Below are 19,098 nucleotides of genomic sequence, written 5' to 3' on the forward strand. Positions count from 1 at the left end.
CTGTAGTTAACATTGGTGTTTTATTGAGATGTGTTAATGCTGTTGAGGAGGAGAATACGAGCTATTTTCCTTGCACCTTGTTGATCTCCTTTTTTGTAGTGTTTTCCAGGAACCACCAAACTGGATTAAATACTCAAGACTTACACACAAACAGATTTATTCTCTTATCTACACATTACACAGCACATATACTGGCTTCATGGTCTCCACAATTCCATGGTTGCCACATTGTGTGGCCACCAAGAACTCTATAGAAAACAGCTTCAACACAGAATGCAGTACACCACACTTATGTGTAGCAGGAGAACATGCATTAGTTAAAAGGCCTCTATATCCACTATCCATACACCTGTGGGCTTCATGATAATAGGTCATCTTCTATTTCAAACCAAATCTATTATTTCCTATAGCAATGGCTTAAAAAGGGCTTGGCTTTGGAGGTCGATGGATCAGATGGAATAATGCACTACACCTGGTAAACCGAGGCCTGGGTGTATTAATTACAGAAACTTATTAGAATTTGTCAATTATGCAAATAAACTGCTAATTTGAATAGGTAACTAAGAGAGGCCAATTTAAATCCTACAACATTGAAACAGCTAAGTCTTTTCTTAACCTTTGTGCACCTACAACATTTGGTAACAGTATTTCAAACTAGAAGGATGGCTTTGACAAGAATGCCTTTTTTTTAAGAAGAAAGTGAAGTCAAAAAGATTGATATGTGAGCTTCTATCTTAAGATCCAAATTTGATGCTACAGTTAAGGACCTACAGATAAATGAAACGTATGGAATTAATCATATTTCTGCTGCACTTATTAAAAATGCAGTGGAAAAGACATAAGCTCAGCTCTACCAAACTATCTGCGGCTTGTACATAACAGAAAACATTCTAGGGACTTCGGAAAGAACATCATCATCCCTAATCCCTATAGAAGAGAGCTGAGATGTGCAAAGATTTTGGGATCATTAATGTAACGACTCATGCATCTAAGATATTACCTAGAATCCTCTTCAAAAGAATAGAATGGAAATCAGATGAGTTTCTGAATGGAGATTAATTCAGGGCAAACTACTGTTGTGCCGCCCTCCTGCTGGGGGGGTTGGTATGGAATACTCCCTATTAAACCAGGGAACCTCCCACAGGAATTTTTTATTATTCCCATGGGAAGTTCCCTTAATATTGAATTCATAAAATCTGAAAACAAATTTATTTTGCTGCTTTTTGCATTTATAGTCACCTCCTTAACTACGTTGCCCCATGCAGTCACTCAGATTGCCCAGCCCTTTTAATTAGTCAATTAGGCTGCTCATGGAGAAGAAAATGAATAAGAACAAACCTAAATTCAAACCTTGTTTCAGGAATTGGAAAAAAATTTGTTGGCTGTACCGGACCAGGTAGTATGGACTGCTGAGCATGCTAGCAAATTGCAATTTGCAAATTATGCGACTAGCAGTCCAAGTCGTGTGCACGGTGCCACAGCTGGAACTAGCCAAGGTGATAACTTTTACGGAGTCACCCGCAATGTGCAAATTGTATGAAAAAAAAATTTCCTCAGTGGGAGAATGACACCTCGTTAGCTTCTGGCTAAAGCACTCAGTCAGAAATCGAGGGATCCGCGTTCGAATCCCGGTCAATGCAAATGATTTTTCCTCTCTGTATTTTCCCAAAACATAAGTACTTGTCTGCACAGGAAGAGGATAGGTGGAGACTAATCTGAAACCAGGAAACCATCAACTTGAAGAGTTCTGCTAATCGGGTAGCGGAGTGTCCAACGATGAAAGACGTAAGAAGAAAATGGTCAGCAAAATAGCACAAGCAAAGAGGGTATTCCACAAAAAGAGTAGTCTTCCTATTACTGAAAATACGTATAAGTATTCAAGGAAGGAAGCAATTTATTAGGACATGCATTTGAAGTGTGCTTATTTTATGGTATTGCAATGAGGCTTGGATGACGACGAGCAGTGAAGAAATCAAAGTTGTAAGCTTACGATACGTAGTGCTGCCGAATAATGATGAAGATCAAATGAATAGATAGTGTGAGTAATGCGTAAGTTCTAGTAAGTAAGGCACGAATCGATGAGTAGGAGAGATGAGAAGTCTTATAAGGTAGAAAACAGGACAATTCAATCGGCCACATCATGAGACACAATATAATAACGAAATTTATAATTGAAGGACAGGTGGAAGGGAAGAATGGCAGAGGTAGGCCACAGATGAGATACATAGAGCAGGTGATTAAGGATGTAAAGAAGGAGACTTATATTGGAGTTGAAAGATTGGCTGACAGGAGAATTGCATATATGGAGAGGTGCGGCAAATTAGTTTAAGGATTGATGACTGCTGATGGTGATGTAGCTTAGACAGGTGAGTGCTATATGTGGCCAAACATTTCGAGCTCACTTATGAATATGTATGCCCGATTTCAGAGGATAAATATGAAGGAGATTTTTATCTATCCTCTTAAATTTTATTTCGGCAATTATCACAGATAAAGTTTTCTCTTCATTAGTTGGAAAATTGCAGCCAGTCAAAGAAAATTATTAAATATAAACGACTAAAATATTTGAGGTACAAACTGTAAAACTCCGCAACTATGGCATTTTTTATGATATCAACAGCTCATGGAGCTTCTCTGTTTATTTGATTTCCAACTCAAGGCAGCAGTTAACGGATGAAAATGTGAGTCTGAATTGCCGTTTATCTCTAAATTAGTATCAGACAGATAGAATGCATTCATAAATAAACTCTAACTCAAAGGAAAAGGCTGTCTTATTTACTTACAGTTATCATCTTTAAAAAACTATTCAAACTTTCATAAGCTTCGCGTACGTTCACTGCCAGCGCTGACAGCGGTGATTATTAAAACTGTATAAGGCAAGCCCTATCAGACATTGCGTCGTTTAAAAAACCGTTTATGAAACAATCGACAGAAGTGAAGCGCTCTCGCGTCTGAGTCAAGGTTAGTGCTAAATGCCAAGAATTGATGTAAACATTTCTTTCGATATCGAATCGGGCTCTTCCCGCTGCATTTAGAAGAGGAAAATAAGTTGAATTATACTGGCGTTCACTAATGCTGCATCGACTACAATTGTAATTTGATTTCTCTGCCATCCTAGCCATGTCTGGCGTAGAGGATGAAGTCAACGTTTTGACGACGTTGAAAATTTTAATTATTGGTGACTGTGGTGTCGGAAAATCCAGGTAATTATGCTTCACTCTTTCATCACTTTTTCTATGTTTCATCTTAAGGTGTGTTTCATTGTTATAACTTTAATTTCATAATTCTCTTTTAGCCTCTTGCTGAGATTTTCGGAAGATAAATTTGATATAAATCAAGAAGTCACGATGGGGTTGGATTTTAAACATAAGTTAATTACGATTGATGACAATGTTGTTAGGCTGGCTATTTGGGTATGTGGTTTTTTTGTAGTTGGTATGTAGGTTACTTTTTGTTTATTTATCATCCTAATGTGACATTTAAATTTCAGGATACTGCTGGAAATGAAAGATTTCGTGCCCTAACCCCAAATTTTTATCGAGGAGCCCAAGGTGTGATTCTAGTTTATGATGTAACCGAGCGTAGTTCGTTTATGAAACTTGAGTGGTGGTTGAACGAGCTGGAAACATTTGCTACGAGTGATGATATCGTGAAAATAGTCGTTGGGAATAAAATTGATAAGGCAAGTATTCTTCGGCCGTGTGCCTTATAATCCTGAATTTTATAGATTCATGCTGCTATAGTGACATTATTTGTTAAGGCACTTTAGAAAATTATTCCCGTTTTGGACCGTTTGTTTGTGCTCTCTTGCATGTATCACAGGACAATAATACTTTCGTAGTTTTAAACTCTTATAATTTGTGGTGTTATTTTCCGTACATAGTTGCAATTTTTTTAGTCCTATCACTACCGGAGCACCGTTACGGTCATTTTTACCACAGTTCATAATTCCACTGGCCACTACTTAAGAATGACCCCTTCTTTAGAATTTGTTATCTTTTGAGAATATGCTGTGGTGACTTAATTTAATTTTAAGAAGACTTTATTTTGGTTCATTCATTCTAGTATTGGGCAATTTATTTCTTTAAAGAAATTTCTGCTACTTAGAATGCTGGAGTGGTCATTTTGACTACAGGTGAAACATATGAAGAATGATAACCCTTGTTTGTTGTCATATACAATTTATTACCTTAGAACGTTACAATTAGAAAGGGATCATATTAATTTATGCATGTTATCAATATTAAAACTCGTATAGCACATTCAATTAGAGGTGGGGGAGTTGGAGGTGTATCTTCAACCATGAAACACAAGACTAAAACGCTATCATCAGTACATGCTTTCTGTGGAGTGGGTTATTTCTATTCAAGTCAAAGGGACCTATGGGTCCAAAGCTTTGTGGGGAGGGGTCTCAAGAATGTTCTCCTTTTTTTCTATAGTTATTCCTTCCCTCTTCTCTCTCTCATGGGTCTGCAATGTATATACTGCTAGCAGGCCACTTATTATTAGCAGTCGCTTACTCAAGTTAGGGAATAGGTTAGTGACATTGCTGCCATTGTTGTAATATCGCCGGCCTCGCTGGCGGCAGAGTAAAGTCCTCGCCTGCCAAACAGGAGGTCGCGGGTTCGAGTCCTGCACAAGTAAGTTGCCCCTATCCGGGGAATGGTTGTTTGTGTACATTAATTTCTTAACATGTTAATAACGCCAATGTAAAAGGCCGTATAGAGCTGTTTTCGGTGCTATGGATATAATTAAATAAATATCTGTGCAAGGCAGGTGAATTTAAATAAATAGCGATAAATATATTGTTGCAACGATCATCAAATTAGCTGTACAAATCTGGGGCATTATAGAAAAAAAATAGCATGAACTTTAAACCTCTGTGTCTCTCTGCTAAAATAAAACAGAAAACCATCAAACACACTATCAAAATTTAATTGAGTTATTTATTAGCTGCATCGATGTTTTTTGTAGATTCTTTTTCTTTATTCCATATTATATCTACATTTTATTTTTCAACCCGTGATGTCTTCATCCATTATTCACGGCTAGAGGTCCCTCAATATGGGGAAAATGCATTTGTACTTCAAAACATACTTGTACTACAAAGAAATTTGTGTGTATCAATGTGTGTTTTTCTCTAGTATTCTCTCTCTTACTTGATGTGCCTGGAAAATTATTTTGTGGATTGTCTTTGGGATCCAGTTTCCAGCATTGATTGTGAAATGAGAACAAAAGAATCAACAACCACCCCATATTAACTTGTGTCCTAGTAAAAGTAACTGCGCAGTAATTATTTATAATTATAACCACCCACTTTATTATGTATACATACCTGTTTTTTATTTTGTCTGTCGTAGCAAATTTATTGGTTATATAAAAAATGGGTCACTATGTGCTTGTAAATTATGATTTTTTATCTTCATTTTCAATAGGAAAATCGGAAGGTCACGAGGGATGAAGGACTACAGTTTGCCAAAAGGCATGCAACTTTATTTATTGAGTCTAGCGCTCAGACTCGTGAAGGTGTACAGTATGCTTTTGAGGAGCTTGTTCAAAAGGTCAGTTCATTTGCATTTCCTCGTGCTGTATTCACTCAACTAAGTTACTCTCTTTAGTAATTTTCACTTGCTCCTGCAATGCTGGTGCCTGCATTGGCATTGAATGCCATGCAATCAAATGGAAGATATAACATGTTGTCCAGTACTGCACCAGCAAGTAATGAAAGTGATAATAATTTTATTCCTTATGATGGAAATAATATTTGAAGCATGCATGCATGCATTTACATTCTGCAGGCAATCCCCTTAGGTATTTTCGGGCAGTCATCATTGTTTTAAGATCATTTTTTCACTTAACTTGCTCTTATTTTATCTCCAGTAAAGATGAATATTCAATACAAAACATATAGAAAATACCTACTTTGGAAAATTGCAGAATTGGGCTTATTTTATTTTTGGGCATTTTCTTAATCTATATTATTACATTCCGGCAGTTTCCAGAGGCCCTGAAGCCATTTTCGGCACCAGTATTCATACAATTCTGTCCCTGTGGTGGGCACCTTAATTGGTAGAATACTATAATAAATAAAAAGGGCTGTAATAGAGGGCCAGAGCATAGAGCCAAATAGCCAAAATTGCATATTTTTAATCGCATTTTTAATCGCATTTTTCGCGATGTTCCACCACCTAAAAGTTATATTTTCAATACCCCAGCCAAAAGCTATTAAAAAACACCTCCAGAAAACGGTTTTTCTTTTTGGCCCTCTCAAACATATTTTATGAAAACATGCATTAGAAATTTTCAAATCGACGCCATATCATCTTGTCCCACTCAAAGTACTTGAAAACAATTGGAAATCTGTTCCATTAAATAAGGTTTCAAATACCGCAAACCGCATTAAAAAATATGCATTCTTGACCGAGATATTTAAAAAAGAGTGAAAATCGTATTTTCGATCTAGCCGGCCCTGGTGGGCCTCTAGCGGGCAGGAAATGTGGGGATGTTTGTCCTATTTGATCCCAAATTGCATACCCCAAGTACGGGAAAAATCCCGGAGGGGGGACTTTTCACCTTCTTATCCGGCTATGCCCTTTGTGCACTCCTGTGATTAACACTGTTAAATATGGGAATATCTCACTTTCCCTTAGTAATACATGTATGAAGTTGGCCTGATTGATTTGGATTCCTTAACTTTTGCCTTGAAAACTTGTGTAAAGATCTAGGATTTCTGAGTGACCTGTTTGAAGTTGGGGTAGCCTCAACATCTTCCAGTGTGTCCAAAATTATTGTATTATAATGTGAACAATGACATACTCTTGCTAAAATGTGGGCAATACATAGCTGTTGGAGCTATTTCTACACTTTTTTTAAAAAGAGGGGTTCCTAATATGTTTATTCAGACTGGTATAGTATGTTCACATTTTCTTTTCCGTAGATCCTTCAAACACCAGGGCTGTGGCAGACAAAGCCTACTCAAAGCCTGCAACTTAGTGATGACCCAGTGTCTTCAAAGCAAAGTTGGTGCAATGGCTGGTGCGGAAATTGACTGCCATAATGAACTCTGACGATATTTTTATTAATTTTCCACAATGTGGGCACTGGCAGTTCAACTCTCTTGAGTTTATACATTATCCTCCCTGTCTGCTAAGTTTTGTGGTCTCACATTTCATGAATTATGTAATTCTAGGGGTACTTCTTTCTTGTTTAACTGGCTGTGGTTCTTCGCAAATATAATTATGTGCTAATTTTAGGCATTCTGTTATTTATATTTGAATCACACGCACTCTGAATATTAATGTTTTCGATGGTCTCTGTATTACCGAAACAATTGATGAACATTCTTTTTACTTTCATGTAATATATTCTTGTGTTTTATAAATGCATGTTTGCATAATATGTATGTAAAGTCAAATCTTAGTCTAAGAAATTTTGATGCTCCACTTCTAGCTGAGTAACAGAACCAAAGGTAATAATTATTTGAAATGTAATTTTGTATAAGTTATAATTGTTACTAAATATTTTTAATACCCAAGAAAAAAACATGTTGTTAATACCCCTCTTAACCCAATCCCATTCTTAAGTCTAGGTGATTGTTGGGATCTGATGATGGAAGAAGAGCCTTAGTTAATTCATGTGAACTTTTTTCGGCTAGCATCAGTTTCAGTTTTTATGGGCCACAGAGGGTATCAACTGTAGCTGCTATAAGGTGTGGAAAAGTATCAATACTCAGGAATCTTAGGGAGGCCACATGCTCAGCCTTCAACTCCCAACTTGGTGGAAAGCAAGACCTTTTCATGGCCAATACTGCTGGACATGGAACACAATGATAGTCCATATCTCAACATGTGCCTGCCATATCTAAACATTTTCATTTTTTCTCAAACATGTCAAATTTATTGTAATATATTCATGAAATTTATTCCTTGCGTTTTGGTGAGCATTTTCTACTTTCAAGTGCATTTGGCAGATCAAACAAATCTTTGTATGCTCATTTCTGAAATTTGATCAGTGTGATTTGTTTTACTATTTGCGTTGAAACCATTAGATTACTTATGTCAAAACTAGCATTTTTTTCAAAACTTCAAATATTTTCACCAAGCATTTATTAAAAATGACTGTCTTTGCAATAAATTGACTGCAACCACATGTTGCAATAAGGTTGGTGTTTGACCAAGAGGGTTAATACCAGTTGTTTGGGAAAAGATCAGAAGTTCTTGATGATCGAGCTCAGAGAAATCTGTACAGTGCCAACCTGTTACCGTATAAGCTCGTGTAAGAGGCGCACCTTTTTTCCCAAACGTTGCAGCGGAAAATGGGGGTGCGCCTCTTACACAAACTTCTTATCTTCCCCCCCCCCTCCCCTACCCGGTCGCAAGTCCAAGGGGAACTGAGGGGCCTTGGTTTACAGCGTGAGTCAGTCATCTGAAACCCTGGGTCAAAATCAAGCGGCAGGTAGGGGAGTTTCTCCCTTAGTGACGTGTTTTTAAAATGCTCCTGTTTGAATTTCTCGTAAGTATCGCGCCGTCACGTCGGTACCCCAGAGGTGAACATTGAAAAGATCGCGCGGGGTGATTCGCTCCGGAGCGCGCGCTAAATTTACTGCCACGAGTGGGTATCCCGCGGCATTTATACTGCATATAGTAATCGCTTATCAAACGTATAGAAACGCGTAGTTTTGAAGGACATACCTGATTCGTCAACATCTGTCTTGCCGAGCAATTTCCATTACGCTGAGCACCTGATTTTTCAAAAATTATCTTCAGACGCTAATATGAGGATTTTTGCAACTGAAAATTATATTGGTGTCAAAACCTGCGGTTTAAAAAATTCGAACGAGTGTGTTCATTGTTGGACTAGCGCTGAAGGAGAGGTCGAGGGGAAGGAGCGCGCTCCATATTTCAAGCTACGAGGCTATGAGCGAAGGAGCAAGGGAAGAACACGTCCGATCTTGCATGTGACGTCGTTGAAGTGAAGAGGCGAAGGCACAGCAATGTGATATACGCAGTTTGCGTGGCCTGAAGTTTCCAGTCCGTCTCGTCTTGTTTGAATGCGCTCATGCTACGCTTGTTTCTTCCGAAATTGTGCTGTTTGGACTATGTTGAATATTAGTAGCCTTGTTTTAGCTATAAATCTTTGTGTCAATCAATTAGAGCTCAAAAAACTTAAATGCTGTCAGATATACGTCGCGTTAGGTCTAATTCTTTTTAGAACCTCGTGTGTGTCATACAATTGCTGAAAGATATCGAGATATCTTCGAGCTCAGAAGGTGACTCACCTAGCATTTGACCTCCAGAAACTCGGAGAATTGAACCTGGTAGACCGAAAAAGGTCAGTTGGTGAGATGGGGTAGGGATGAAACGCGTTTCCACTGATCCCCTGTAACTTGATAATTTCCTATTTTCCTATGGAGTCCCGGAAAGGAAAAAAAACGGCCCCGCGCACACACACCGAATTTGGACGGCCGGTAAAATATCGGCCGATATTTTACCGGCGAAGCGATGCTTGCACACACGCCGGATTTTTACCGGTCAAACGATAAGTTGCTATGTTTTTGAGCCGGCGACGGCGATCCACAGTGACAATGGCCGGCAGCTAACTGGCATTTAGCCGGTGCCGGCGCGTGTTCGGTACGTGTGCAAGCTCCAATGCTCTCCCATTGTTCACTATTGGAATGTGGACGGCCGATATTTTACCGGCCGTCCAAAATATGTGTGTGTGCAAGGGGCCTTAAATCTACGACGTGGTTATTATCCTAAGGCGCTGAGATTGCCCCGATTGTTGTCCTATCTCTTGGGAAGGTTCATGCTATGTGCCTGTCGTGTTTTGCCTTAAAATTTTCCACGGCTGCAATTCTATTGCAATACTCCTGCGAGAGCTTTTAAACAAAATTGTTCGTGAGTAGGACAAGCAACGTAGAGCGATGACGTATGCGAAGAGAGGATCGGAACTCTTTCTACTCCCTCTTATGCCGCTATTACCGCCGCAGTTATCAAAATTTCCTCTTTCAAATAGTACTGAAAGAGGAAATTTCGATAACTGTCGAAATTCCAGGCATACGTCTGCAACACCGCACGATAGGATAAAAAAATACCGTAAAATTTTTTTTCTTTATAGCTTCCTTCCTCAAAATAGGGGTGCGCCTCTTACACGTGTGCGCCTCTTACACAAGCTTATACGGTATTTCCATGAGCTCTTAATGTACTGGAGATTCAATAAAAATTCAATGGTACCAAAGGGTTTTAAACAATAAATACGAAGTCATCCAGGGTTAACCTTTGGGGTTTTGACTGGGACTTAAATGTGCTTTGGTCTTAATGATGAGCTCCTCAGTCCCCAGATTGATCATATTAGATTTATTGATGTGGGGAGGGCTGTTGACCATCATAGCTACCATTTGCAAAACAAAGGAATCTCAATGGGTATTCTAGCCCATAGGCTCCTTTAAAAGTAACTTGTGTACTTGATGATGTGTTTTTAAAATAAATAATTGTTCAATTACCATATTATAATATGATTGCTCTTCTATCTATTGGCAACAAAAACTCATAATTCCCCTATCAGCCTCTTATTTCCCCAGCCTATCTTGCCTACTATGGGCCATTTGCCAAGACTCGGGAGCATTCAATGGATAGGCTCTCAGTATTCAGGAATTGTGTTGCTGTCCCATAGAAAATGTGGTTTTTGCCAATGTGGCCTATGTAAACTGTGTCTTATGCATTGGACAGCGCTGTGCTCTCACTCTATTAAACCCTAGCATGGACTGTGTTCAGATATTGGCAGCAAGGTGATATTTTTTCAAATCTGTCAGCATTTACTGCTTGAATTCAAGGTTGCTTTTGAGAATTTCTGCATTAGATGCTGTAGCATCTTGGAGGAACAGAAATAAAGTGGAATTTCAAGTCACATATTGTTAATGCATAAACACGTTGTTAACATCCCAATATAGGCAATCATTATTTGATTGCTTACTGAGCTAAGAGAAAGCAGGTCAAATAAATTTTGCCATGGAGCGATCAGGATTTTAGAAGAGGATTCCACATTCTGGCTCGAATTTTTTCAATAGTTAATTTTGCAAGTGGTTCAATTTTAAATTTCATTGACGAAGTCAACAGAAAAAGGGAACAGACAGAATATTGATTCTAATCATCAAGATTTAAGTGGATCATAAAAAAACAAAAAAAAATGTCATGTTGGTGCACTGATGCCTTAGAAATATGTGCAGATGAGATTGTTTCCACTGAATCTGCAGATTTTTAACTCCTCTAATTTCGAACATTCTATATTCCAAAAATTTCCGTGAGAACCTATCAGTGCCTAAAACATTCTGGAAAAAAAGATAAAATAGAAGTCTGTTATAATAAGTTCTGATGAGTGCTGGAACTTCATTGTTATTAGTCATAACAGATGTCTAGCAATTTTTTTTTCCTTTTCAATTGTTATATGACCCAAAAAAAAGAAAATTTGTCTTGTTTATTTATTTTATACATCCATTGGTAACCAATGTGTCAGAGCTATAGGCCATGTGCGACTTATGCCTCATTCACATTACGATCGTCCGAGCCGTCGTCCTAACGATAGTTGACCGAACTAGCCGTGTGAATGCAAGTTCTGACTATAGTTGACGTAGTTCCGAACGTTGCCACTTTACGATGGTTAAGCCGTGTCCCAATTGGCCATTTGGTTATGCCAATTCCAGGATTTAGCCATGACGCCATCTTGGAAGGATGTCCCAACTCGTTAGCCAGCATAAGGGAGGGAATTTAGGCAGCTAACGCGACGGCCAGATTTAGGCATCGAGGAGTGCATCCTTCGCCCGACTTTTCCCATGATTCAAAGCGTGCAAAGCGTCTTCAGGAGAAAGGGCATCATGACTTTCAACAAGGGATAGTACTTGTTTGCAAGTAGTGTTGATATTTTGAGACTGTTCGAATAATTATTAATTTTTATTTTGTTTATAATAATGAAATTGCGTTAATGGAAGTGTAAGAATTACGGAGAAATTAGTTAATGAGAAGGCGGCGTTAATTTTAATGCTAATTAATGTTTGTATGCTTCATATATATGTATATGTTATTTTATAACTTTTTATACCGACCACATGCTATCTTTTGCTACCGTTTACTTTTTTAACGTGTTAAATAATGCTTAATTATGTAACATTATGTCTAAATTCTTATTTAACACTTTTTGTGCATTAGGTTAACACCCGTAAGAATAAACAATTATTATCATAAGTTATTGTAAAAAGTCCCGAAATTGGAATCGGAATAAGTAACAACATTTAAAATCTATAGTGATTATAAGATATGATACCGAAACCTGATTTATGTACGTAAACCATACTTTAAATAAATTTTGAAAATAATTCCCAAGTCAGACGGTAACCGTTTGAATAGACTAAATGGACCTGTTCTTAATAATACAAAACTAGAAATTAAATTGCTAAAATATAAGGAATTCGAAAAAGTACTTGGTTGAGAGACGATTGAAATATTACAAACCAATAAAAAGGAATATACGCTAACATTTCGCCACAAACTTTGCTAAAACCTCTTTAACAAAACCATACGGAACTAAAAATACGAATTTGAAAGTATGCCCCTTTTTACTATTACAAAAAGTTTGTCTAAGATACTAAAATTATGATTAAATACTCTTCTCCGACATCTAATGCTCAAAATCACTTGAAACATCACATTTTAACAATTTAGCGTGGGTTCTGTTCATCATTTGTTCAAATCATTCCGAATATCTCTTGTTTTGCATTGGCCTAGTGCCCAGTAGATGGCAGCACCTGCGTAAGGATGTCCCAATTCATGCTCCCTTGTGGTTGGCTGCCCAGAATCTGGCTGGCTAAATACATGATGCCTAATGGCCTAACGAGTTGGGACACGGCTTTAGGCGCTGGGAGACCGGAAACGGAAGCGACAAGAGAAAGACGAAAAGCTCGTGAAGCTCTATTTTTTCCATGGACATTTCATGGATTTGTCCTAGGAAGGAAGAATATGAGCGGAAGAAAAATTATTCGGTAAATACACGTTGAAAACAGTAACATCTTGTCAATGCAAACCTCAACAGCTTTGCTAATCATCAATTTCCCGTTCACTTTAGATGTCAGCACTAGAGAGCAGCACAGGTTTCAACCATCGTAATGTGAATGCACGATAGTTCCGACGACGGCTCGGACAATCGTAATGTGAACGAGGCATTACTGTGGGAGCAAAAACTACAAAAATTTCACATTTTTTAATAGCAGCATTTTTCCAAAAAAATGCATTATTTGGGGTAATTAGTACTAACAACTATTTTAAAGATTACCACATTTTTCAATCCCCAATAGGGTTGTTCACCATATTTTTTTTATTTAAGAAATCGAAAGATCGTGCTTCAGAAGGAGCAATGACAATAATATTATGCTATTTTCTTAATTGTACATGTTTAGAGAAGGCTTTAAACAGTGACAAATTTTACGTTACGCCAAAAAGCCCTACTTCCATCTTGAATTGATGTGTGACGTCACAAGCCTGTAGATGCCCTACTGCAGTGTTGTTTAAGTGGCTCAGCAGGGTTATTCCACTTTTTTTCAAGATCTCCAGCGTCTGCCGCCAGATCAGTGTTTAAAGAAAATCCAAATTTATCCTTTAATAAGAGTAATAATAAGCAAAATTACCCTTACTTGTACATATTTATTGCTCATCATATCATAAATAGCACTACAACGTACACATTTCACGAGTTGTCTTTTTGATACGAATTATTCGAATATATTCCGAATCAACTGATTCAATGAAAAACTTGACTCACAATAAATATAAAACACTAATAAAACATGATAATCGGTTTTCCAATCACTATGCACACGCTAAAAGAATTTGCACTCCTTGAAGTTCGAAAGATTCTCCACACCTCACTTCTCACTCATCACCAACGACTTAGAATCAGTTTACGTTATTTCACATTGACATTTCGAGGACAATGAAATGAATAGGCTGAAACAAATAGCTAAACCGGTTATTGTAACATCAAAAAACTTCGAATTTCACTATTACTCTTACCCGTACTCTTACTGTAACCAAAATAAGACCAAAACAAAAACAAACAACAGCGCAACGAAATTCGTGAAATGTAAACACTCGTGAATGCTCAAAATGAATAGGTAATAAAATCAAACGGAACTTAGAAGCGAACAAACGATTGAAAATTAATATGCGTTCGATGTATCCCTAAAGCACAACTAGCTCAAATATGAAAAATATCCCCTAGGCAATAGTTAGATACCTTAGATCGAAATGTATAGGGTTGATTGAACTAGCATGGAAGAAATAAATAATTTCGTCGAAGCAGTTACATTCACAACTCACTTCACTCTTTACTTCATCGTCTATATGCAATCATTCACTTAGGGGTACATTAAGGGCACAAATTGTGTTCACTTGCACTAGAAGCACAATGAAAGTTCACTGCACGTAGTTTCCTAGCAAATGCAGCAATACAAAACTTTCAATTCCTGTCAACGCTACATACATTGCCTGCCTAACTTGAAGAATGGATTTCATGTCGCCTTGATCCATCCGGAAGCTTCATGCACAACATAGGCCATTTCAAAATAAGGAATAACCTTGGCAAATGTCCAGTCGGCATGCAGAGTACTCAGCTTGGCATCGAGCGATCGAGGGTACAGGCCAGCCGTACAGGCTTGTGTCGTCATCACCTCTATTTCAAGATGGCCGACCGTTTTTGGCGGCGTTTAAAATTGTTCGAATTTTGATTGCTAATAATTCCATCATTACTTTTTCAACGCATCTGTCATTCATCCCAATCAAAATGAAATTACATCAGAAGTGATATACATTCGTTTTTTTAGACCGTTTTGATAGGCTTGAACAACCCTATTGGAGGATTTTTTCTTAACCCTTTTAGTGCGGTGGGCCAATGCATCGGTTTTTGCCACTCAGGTGAAAAGTGTGGCGAGCTGATACAATCGGCTCTTATGTCAGTGGCGTAGCCAGGGGGAGGTCTGGACCCCCCTCCCCCCCCCCCCGAAATATGAAAACACCATTACTTTGCTTCATATCAGAAAAGAAAATATTGAAAATTCATGAATTTACAAAAGATTTCTTTGTCAAATGAAGTTTTTTGAATAATGATAAGTGTTTTAAATTAGTTTAAAACCTTTCACTGAGTACTCTTTTTTTTTCAAAAAATTTCCCCCTAATTTGGACGTTGTGGGTCGAGGGTTAAATCCCATTCACTTGTCTGCGCCATAGTAAGTAAAGCAGGCATGATATTTTGCAACCTCAGTGGTTTAGAGGCAGGCAAGCATGGTCCATTAGTGCTGTGGCTGCGGACTTGATAAAAGGTAAGTAGAGCAGTACATTCAAGTTTTTGGGAGCAGTTTTGAAACATCTTTCAAATATGAGATTGATTTTCAAACATATCAACTTTTTTTTAGTCCAAATGGTCGGTAGTCAGGTATACCGATGACATACAATGTTACAGCACGAAAATGGTAGCTTTATGTAAATATCTAAGTACGTAAATGGGAAAAAATATTCCTCCACGTTGGTGTTAAATTGATTGTACTGGACAAGTTTGTAGGAGTCCTATATATTGTCAAATGTTATTGTTCCCCGATTCAAAACTTCGCGCGCGTAAAACTGTAGCAGACGATCGACAAAAACAACAGAAAGTCGAAATCGTGGAAATAGAAACAAATGTCGATTGTGTTGATTGCATTTTAACGTCTTAGTTTTTGATTGCTGTAGGAAAAAAATGGAGAGAAGTACCTTGTTGTAAGTAAATCGTTATTTATGTAAAGTGTATGTTCAAGAGGATGTCCACTCCGATCTCAGATATGTCTGGGGATAGTACATTGGGAACATTATCTCTGCGTGACAAGGCTCTCATCAAACGAAACATCAGTCGCCACCACAACAGCAATTTCAAGTGTGTATTTTAGCTTACATTAACACTACACGTTTTAATTATTTGGTATACAACTTACACATGCGGTATATATTTCTAAAGGGAATGATAGCATGAGAATTCGAAAGCGGTTGTTTTGATGTTGATTGAATCTCTCACGAAAAGCAATGTTGAATTTGCTGAGATATCTTGATAACGTAATGAAGAGATTCCTCTCGTAAATACTCAATTAAATTCGGGATGTGATATGAAATATTGTTACATTTCATTTCCTAATGTACTGATAGTGATTGAGCAACATTTGAATAACATTGTGATTCTTTTCAGAGCTGGTTACGTGCCTGTTCATGAGCCCTCATTGGGGAGAACTGGAGTCAGAGGTCGCAAAACAGTTGTACTATGGGCCTTAGTACTACTTCTCTTTGCTATGGCTGCTGCCAATCTTTGCCTGACCCTTACCATATTAGGTGTACTTCGTGTTGGACATGGAATGGAAGCCATTGAATTCTTATCTGAACTTGGGATAATGAAGTTCCGAGGAATTGCCGATTTAGACAGGTTAGGTGGAGCTTACAGTTTAACTTTAAAGTTGATGTTGTTTTAAAGGCAGACATAACATCTGCATTCAAAACATTGCTGCCCATTGTTCAATCATTCGCAAGATTAACTTAAATCTATTAAATATATGTAATGTGATTTGACTTCTCTAGTTCTCAGTTAAAGCTTGGCCAAACTGCTAAGGTTTACATGTAGGCTTTTTAATGGATCTCAATGCAAGAGAATCTCATAAAGATGAACACTTGACTGCTTTATTATGTTTTTAGCCTTTACAACTTACATTAAAGAATTCTGTGTTACTATAAGGAGTCTGATGTCTCTATTGCCTAGGATGTTAAACCACTGGATGGTGAAGAAATACCCCACTTTGAAAAAATTAAATGATGTATTCAGGCTAGTGACCGAGAGTGAAACAGAAATTACAAACTAAATGCAACATTATCATACCACCTCCTATTGCTGAAGGTCCTGATCTTGGAGGTCTTGGCTGTGGCAAGGATTCCCCTTTGTCCTGTGGCAGTCCATATTACTGTCCAGTCCATCATGAACTCGCAATGAGTTGCAGGCCTTAAGCCTGAATCCCAAGATCATTATGATTTTTTCTATACCTTTTGAGGTGCAGTCCAATGCATTCCAATGGAAGCTCGTCTGATTGCTATAGCGGTGGCGTAACTATGGTTGGGGGAGGGGGATAGAGCTCTCCCAGAACTCTCGTTTTGCCTATCTATAATGATAGTTTGCCCTCATTTTAATGAAAAAACTAATACTTCTAACGCTCTGTTACAAATGTTATTATAGAGCTCTTCCATGCCTTTACGCTATGGCTCCACGTTTTCATAAAATATATTCATGTTATAAAGCAAAGTTTTATGCATTATTACCCAGTGTGGTGTGCCATTCGAACTAATCCATCTCCCCCTCCCCAAAGCCAAGTCCTAGTTATGCCATTGCACTATAGTGTGACGATAATGAGCTGAAATATTTGAGGGATGGTTCTAGAAGGAGGGTGAGGGCTTTTCATCCTTTTTTCCATCTCTCTAAACCATTAATTTTTCCACCATTAATTGGGTAATGCCCATTACTTTTGCCAAGCACTCCCCTCATTGCTCCCAAATCATTTTGGACACGATCAACTCAAACAGAAGAAAATAATCATGAATATTACATCAAGTACCCCAAAGGATGAAGTTTGCCATGAAAAAATATTTGAGTTAGCCGGAATTCTCACCTGGATCTCCTAATAGGGTAGTTTCCTTCATCAAAGAAAACGAAAGGCATTGATTGCGATTCGTTACCCACCATTAGTGTATTCATAATACACAAATTATTTGGTTTTTGAAATACCGGTTTAGACGAATGGCAAGGGTCAAATTTTACCCTCATTTGAAAAAGGCCAGATTGGCGCCCATGCGATTCCACTCCGCATGACGTCACAGGGACCTAGTTTCTACACGAGAGGATAGGAGTTATACATCGTCTGAGGTTACCAATGCATGCATGAGGCACAGAGCTCAGGGAAACATGTCTTAATAATCACCTATTAAAACTGGCTAAGTTCGGAAAGTTTTCTTCGTTTGATAAGGTATTAATAAACCTTTTTTAAGCCAAGCGCTACCATCCAGCAAGGTACTCAGCTATCCGCTAGCATCCTGCGACGTATCAGCGCTAAGCCTCGCCTCAAGGTCACCTCACTGGGCGGGAGGGGGAACCAGAAATACGACGTACAGAGATATTTCCCGGCATTCATACTTAAGCGTCGCGTTTTCGCGCGCTTGAAAATTTTCACTTTTCATTTAATCGCGAAAAATAGATGTTGTCATTTAAAAATCTTAAAGCGTGAAATACGTACTCCAGGAGTAATAATCTTTCGATTAAAGCAATAAAAAAATAATAGGAAACCACCCTATTGCTGGTCAGGCATGTTAGCCAGTTACACCACCCAGCCATTTTCTCAGGGCGAACTTCTGCATGGGTTTTATGGAAAAAGGTGAATCACAAGTCCACATTGGCGCATGTGGCAGAGGTCATGCTTATTAAGCCAATGTCAGAGTGAAAAAGCCTTCTTTGTCTCTATATTTGGCAGCTACAAAATTCAAAGCACTGCATGAAACAAGTGACTTTGACCTGACCAGCAATTGGCGTTGTCAAATATTTTTTCATGGCAAAGTTCATCATTTGATGTATTTAACTTTGCACCCGTGCTTGTCACTGTGTACAAAGTCACTTTTTTCATGCTGTGCTTTTAATATTACATCCCCTGCCATTGTAGAGAAAATGTGTTTGGATGTAAAACTGTATCTTTAGCCTTTTTAGTGTTAATTAATGTGAAAAAATATCCGCAAATGACCAAAAACCTGAAGTGGGACTGGACCATACTTCATGTATTCTTACTGTATTACTTACCAGTGGCACAACGAGGGGGGGGGGGGGGTTTTGGGGGGATGAACCCCCCCCCCCCCCACAGCTCAGAGAAATTTTTAAGTTTATTCCATTTTTTTAATTGGATATATATTACTAATAGAATACTTTAAGGATGAATAGATCCCTCAGAAAGCCTTAAAACTCACCATTTTGAACCATTTATCTTTAAAATTACGCAATTGATTAATCTCG

The 19,098-nt window shown here is 38.1% G+C and overlaps 2 protein-coding genes across 4 annotated transcripts in view; both read left to right on the plus strand.

The window, feature by feature from the left end:
• The first annotated feature begins 2,921 nt into the window (after positions 1-2,921).
• LOC124163716 (ras-related protein Rab-18-B-like) lies at positions 2,922-7,534 on the plus strand. Its single transcript, XM_046540785.1, has 5 exons — positions 2,922-3,203; positions 3,296-3,413; positions 3,491-3,682; positions 5,436-5,561; positions 6,938-7,534. The coding sequence occupies exons 1-5, from the start codon at positions 3,121-3,123 to the stop codon at positions 7,046-7,048; spliced, it is 630 nt and encodes a 209-aa protein (XP_046396741.1). The 5' UTR covers positions 2,922-3,120; the 3' UTR covers positions 7,049-7,534.
• An 8,165-nt stretch (positions 7,535-15,699) lies between these two features.
• The window catches only part of LOC124163332, a 30,759-nt gene continuing 27,360 nt past the window's right edge, over positions 15,700-19,098 (plus strand). For 2 of the 3 annotated variants that reach the window (XM_046540158.1, XM_046540159.1), the window contains exons 1-2: positions 15,704-15,948; positions 16,255-16,485. In XM_046540158.1, the coding sequence (XP_046396114.1) occupies positions 15,824-15,948; positions 16,255-16,485 (356 nt within the window). In that variant the 5' untranslated portion in view covers positions 15,704-15,823. Of the gene's footprint in view, positions 15,949-16,254; positions 16,486-19,098 lie in introns of all 3 variants that reach the window. The other variant, XM_046540160.1, reaches the window with a different exon arrangement.

The sequence above is a fragment of the Ischnura elegans genome, chromosome 8 (genome assembly GCF_921293095.1).
Source record: "Ischnura elegans chromosome 8, ioIscEleg1.1, whole genome shotgun sequence".
NCBI lineage: Eukaryota > Metazoa > Arthropoda > Insecta > Odonata > Coenagrionidae > Ischnura > Ischnura elegans.

Bases quoted from the DNA above. Each gene is read 5' to 3' on its own strand.
- LOC124163716 (XM_046540785.1), top strand. From the start codon at position 3,121: ATGTCTGGCGTAGAGGATGAAGTCAACGTTTTGACGACGTTGAAAATT. The intron at 3,414-3,490 runs GTATGTGGTTTT...TTTAAATTTCAG, and splicing joins TTGTTAGGCTGGCTATTTGG to GATACTGCTGGAAATGAAAG. The intron at 3,683-5,435 runs GCAAGTATTCTT...CATTTTCAATAG, and splicing joins TTGGGAATAAAATTGATAAG to GAAAATCGGAAGGTCACGAG.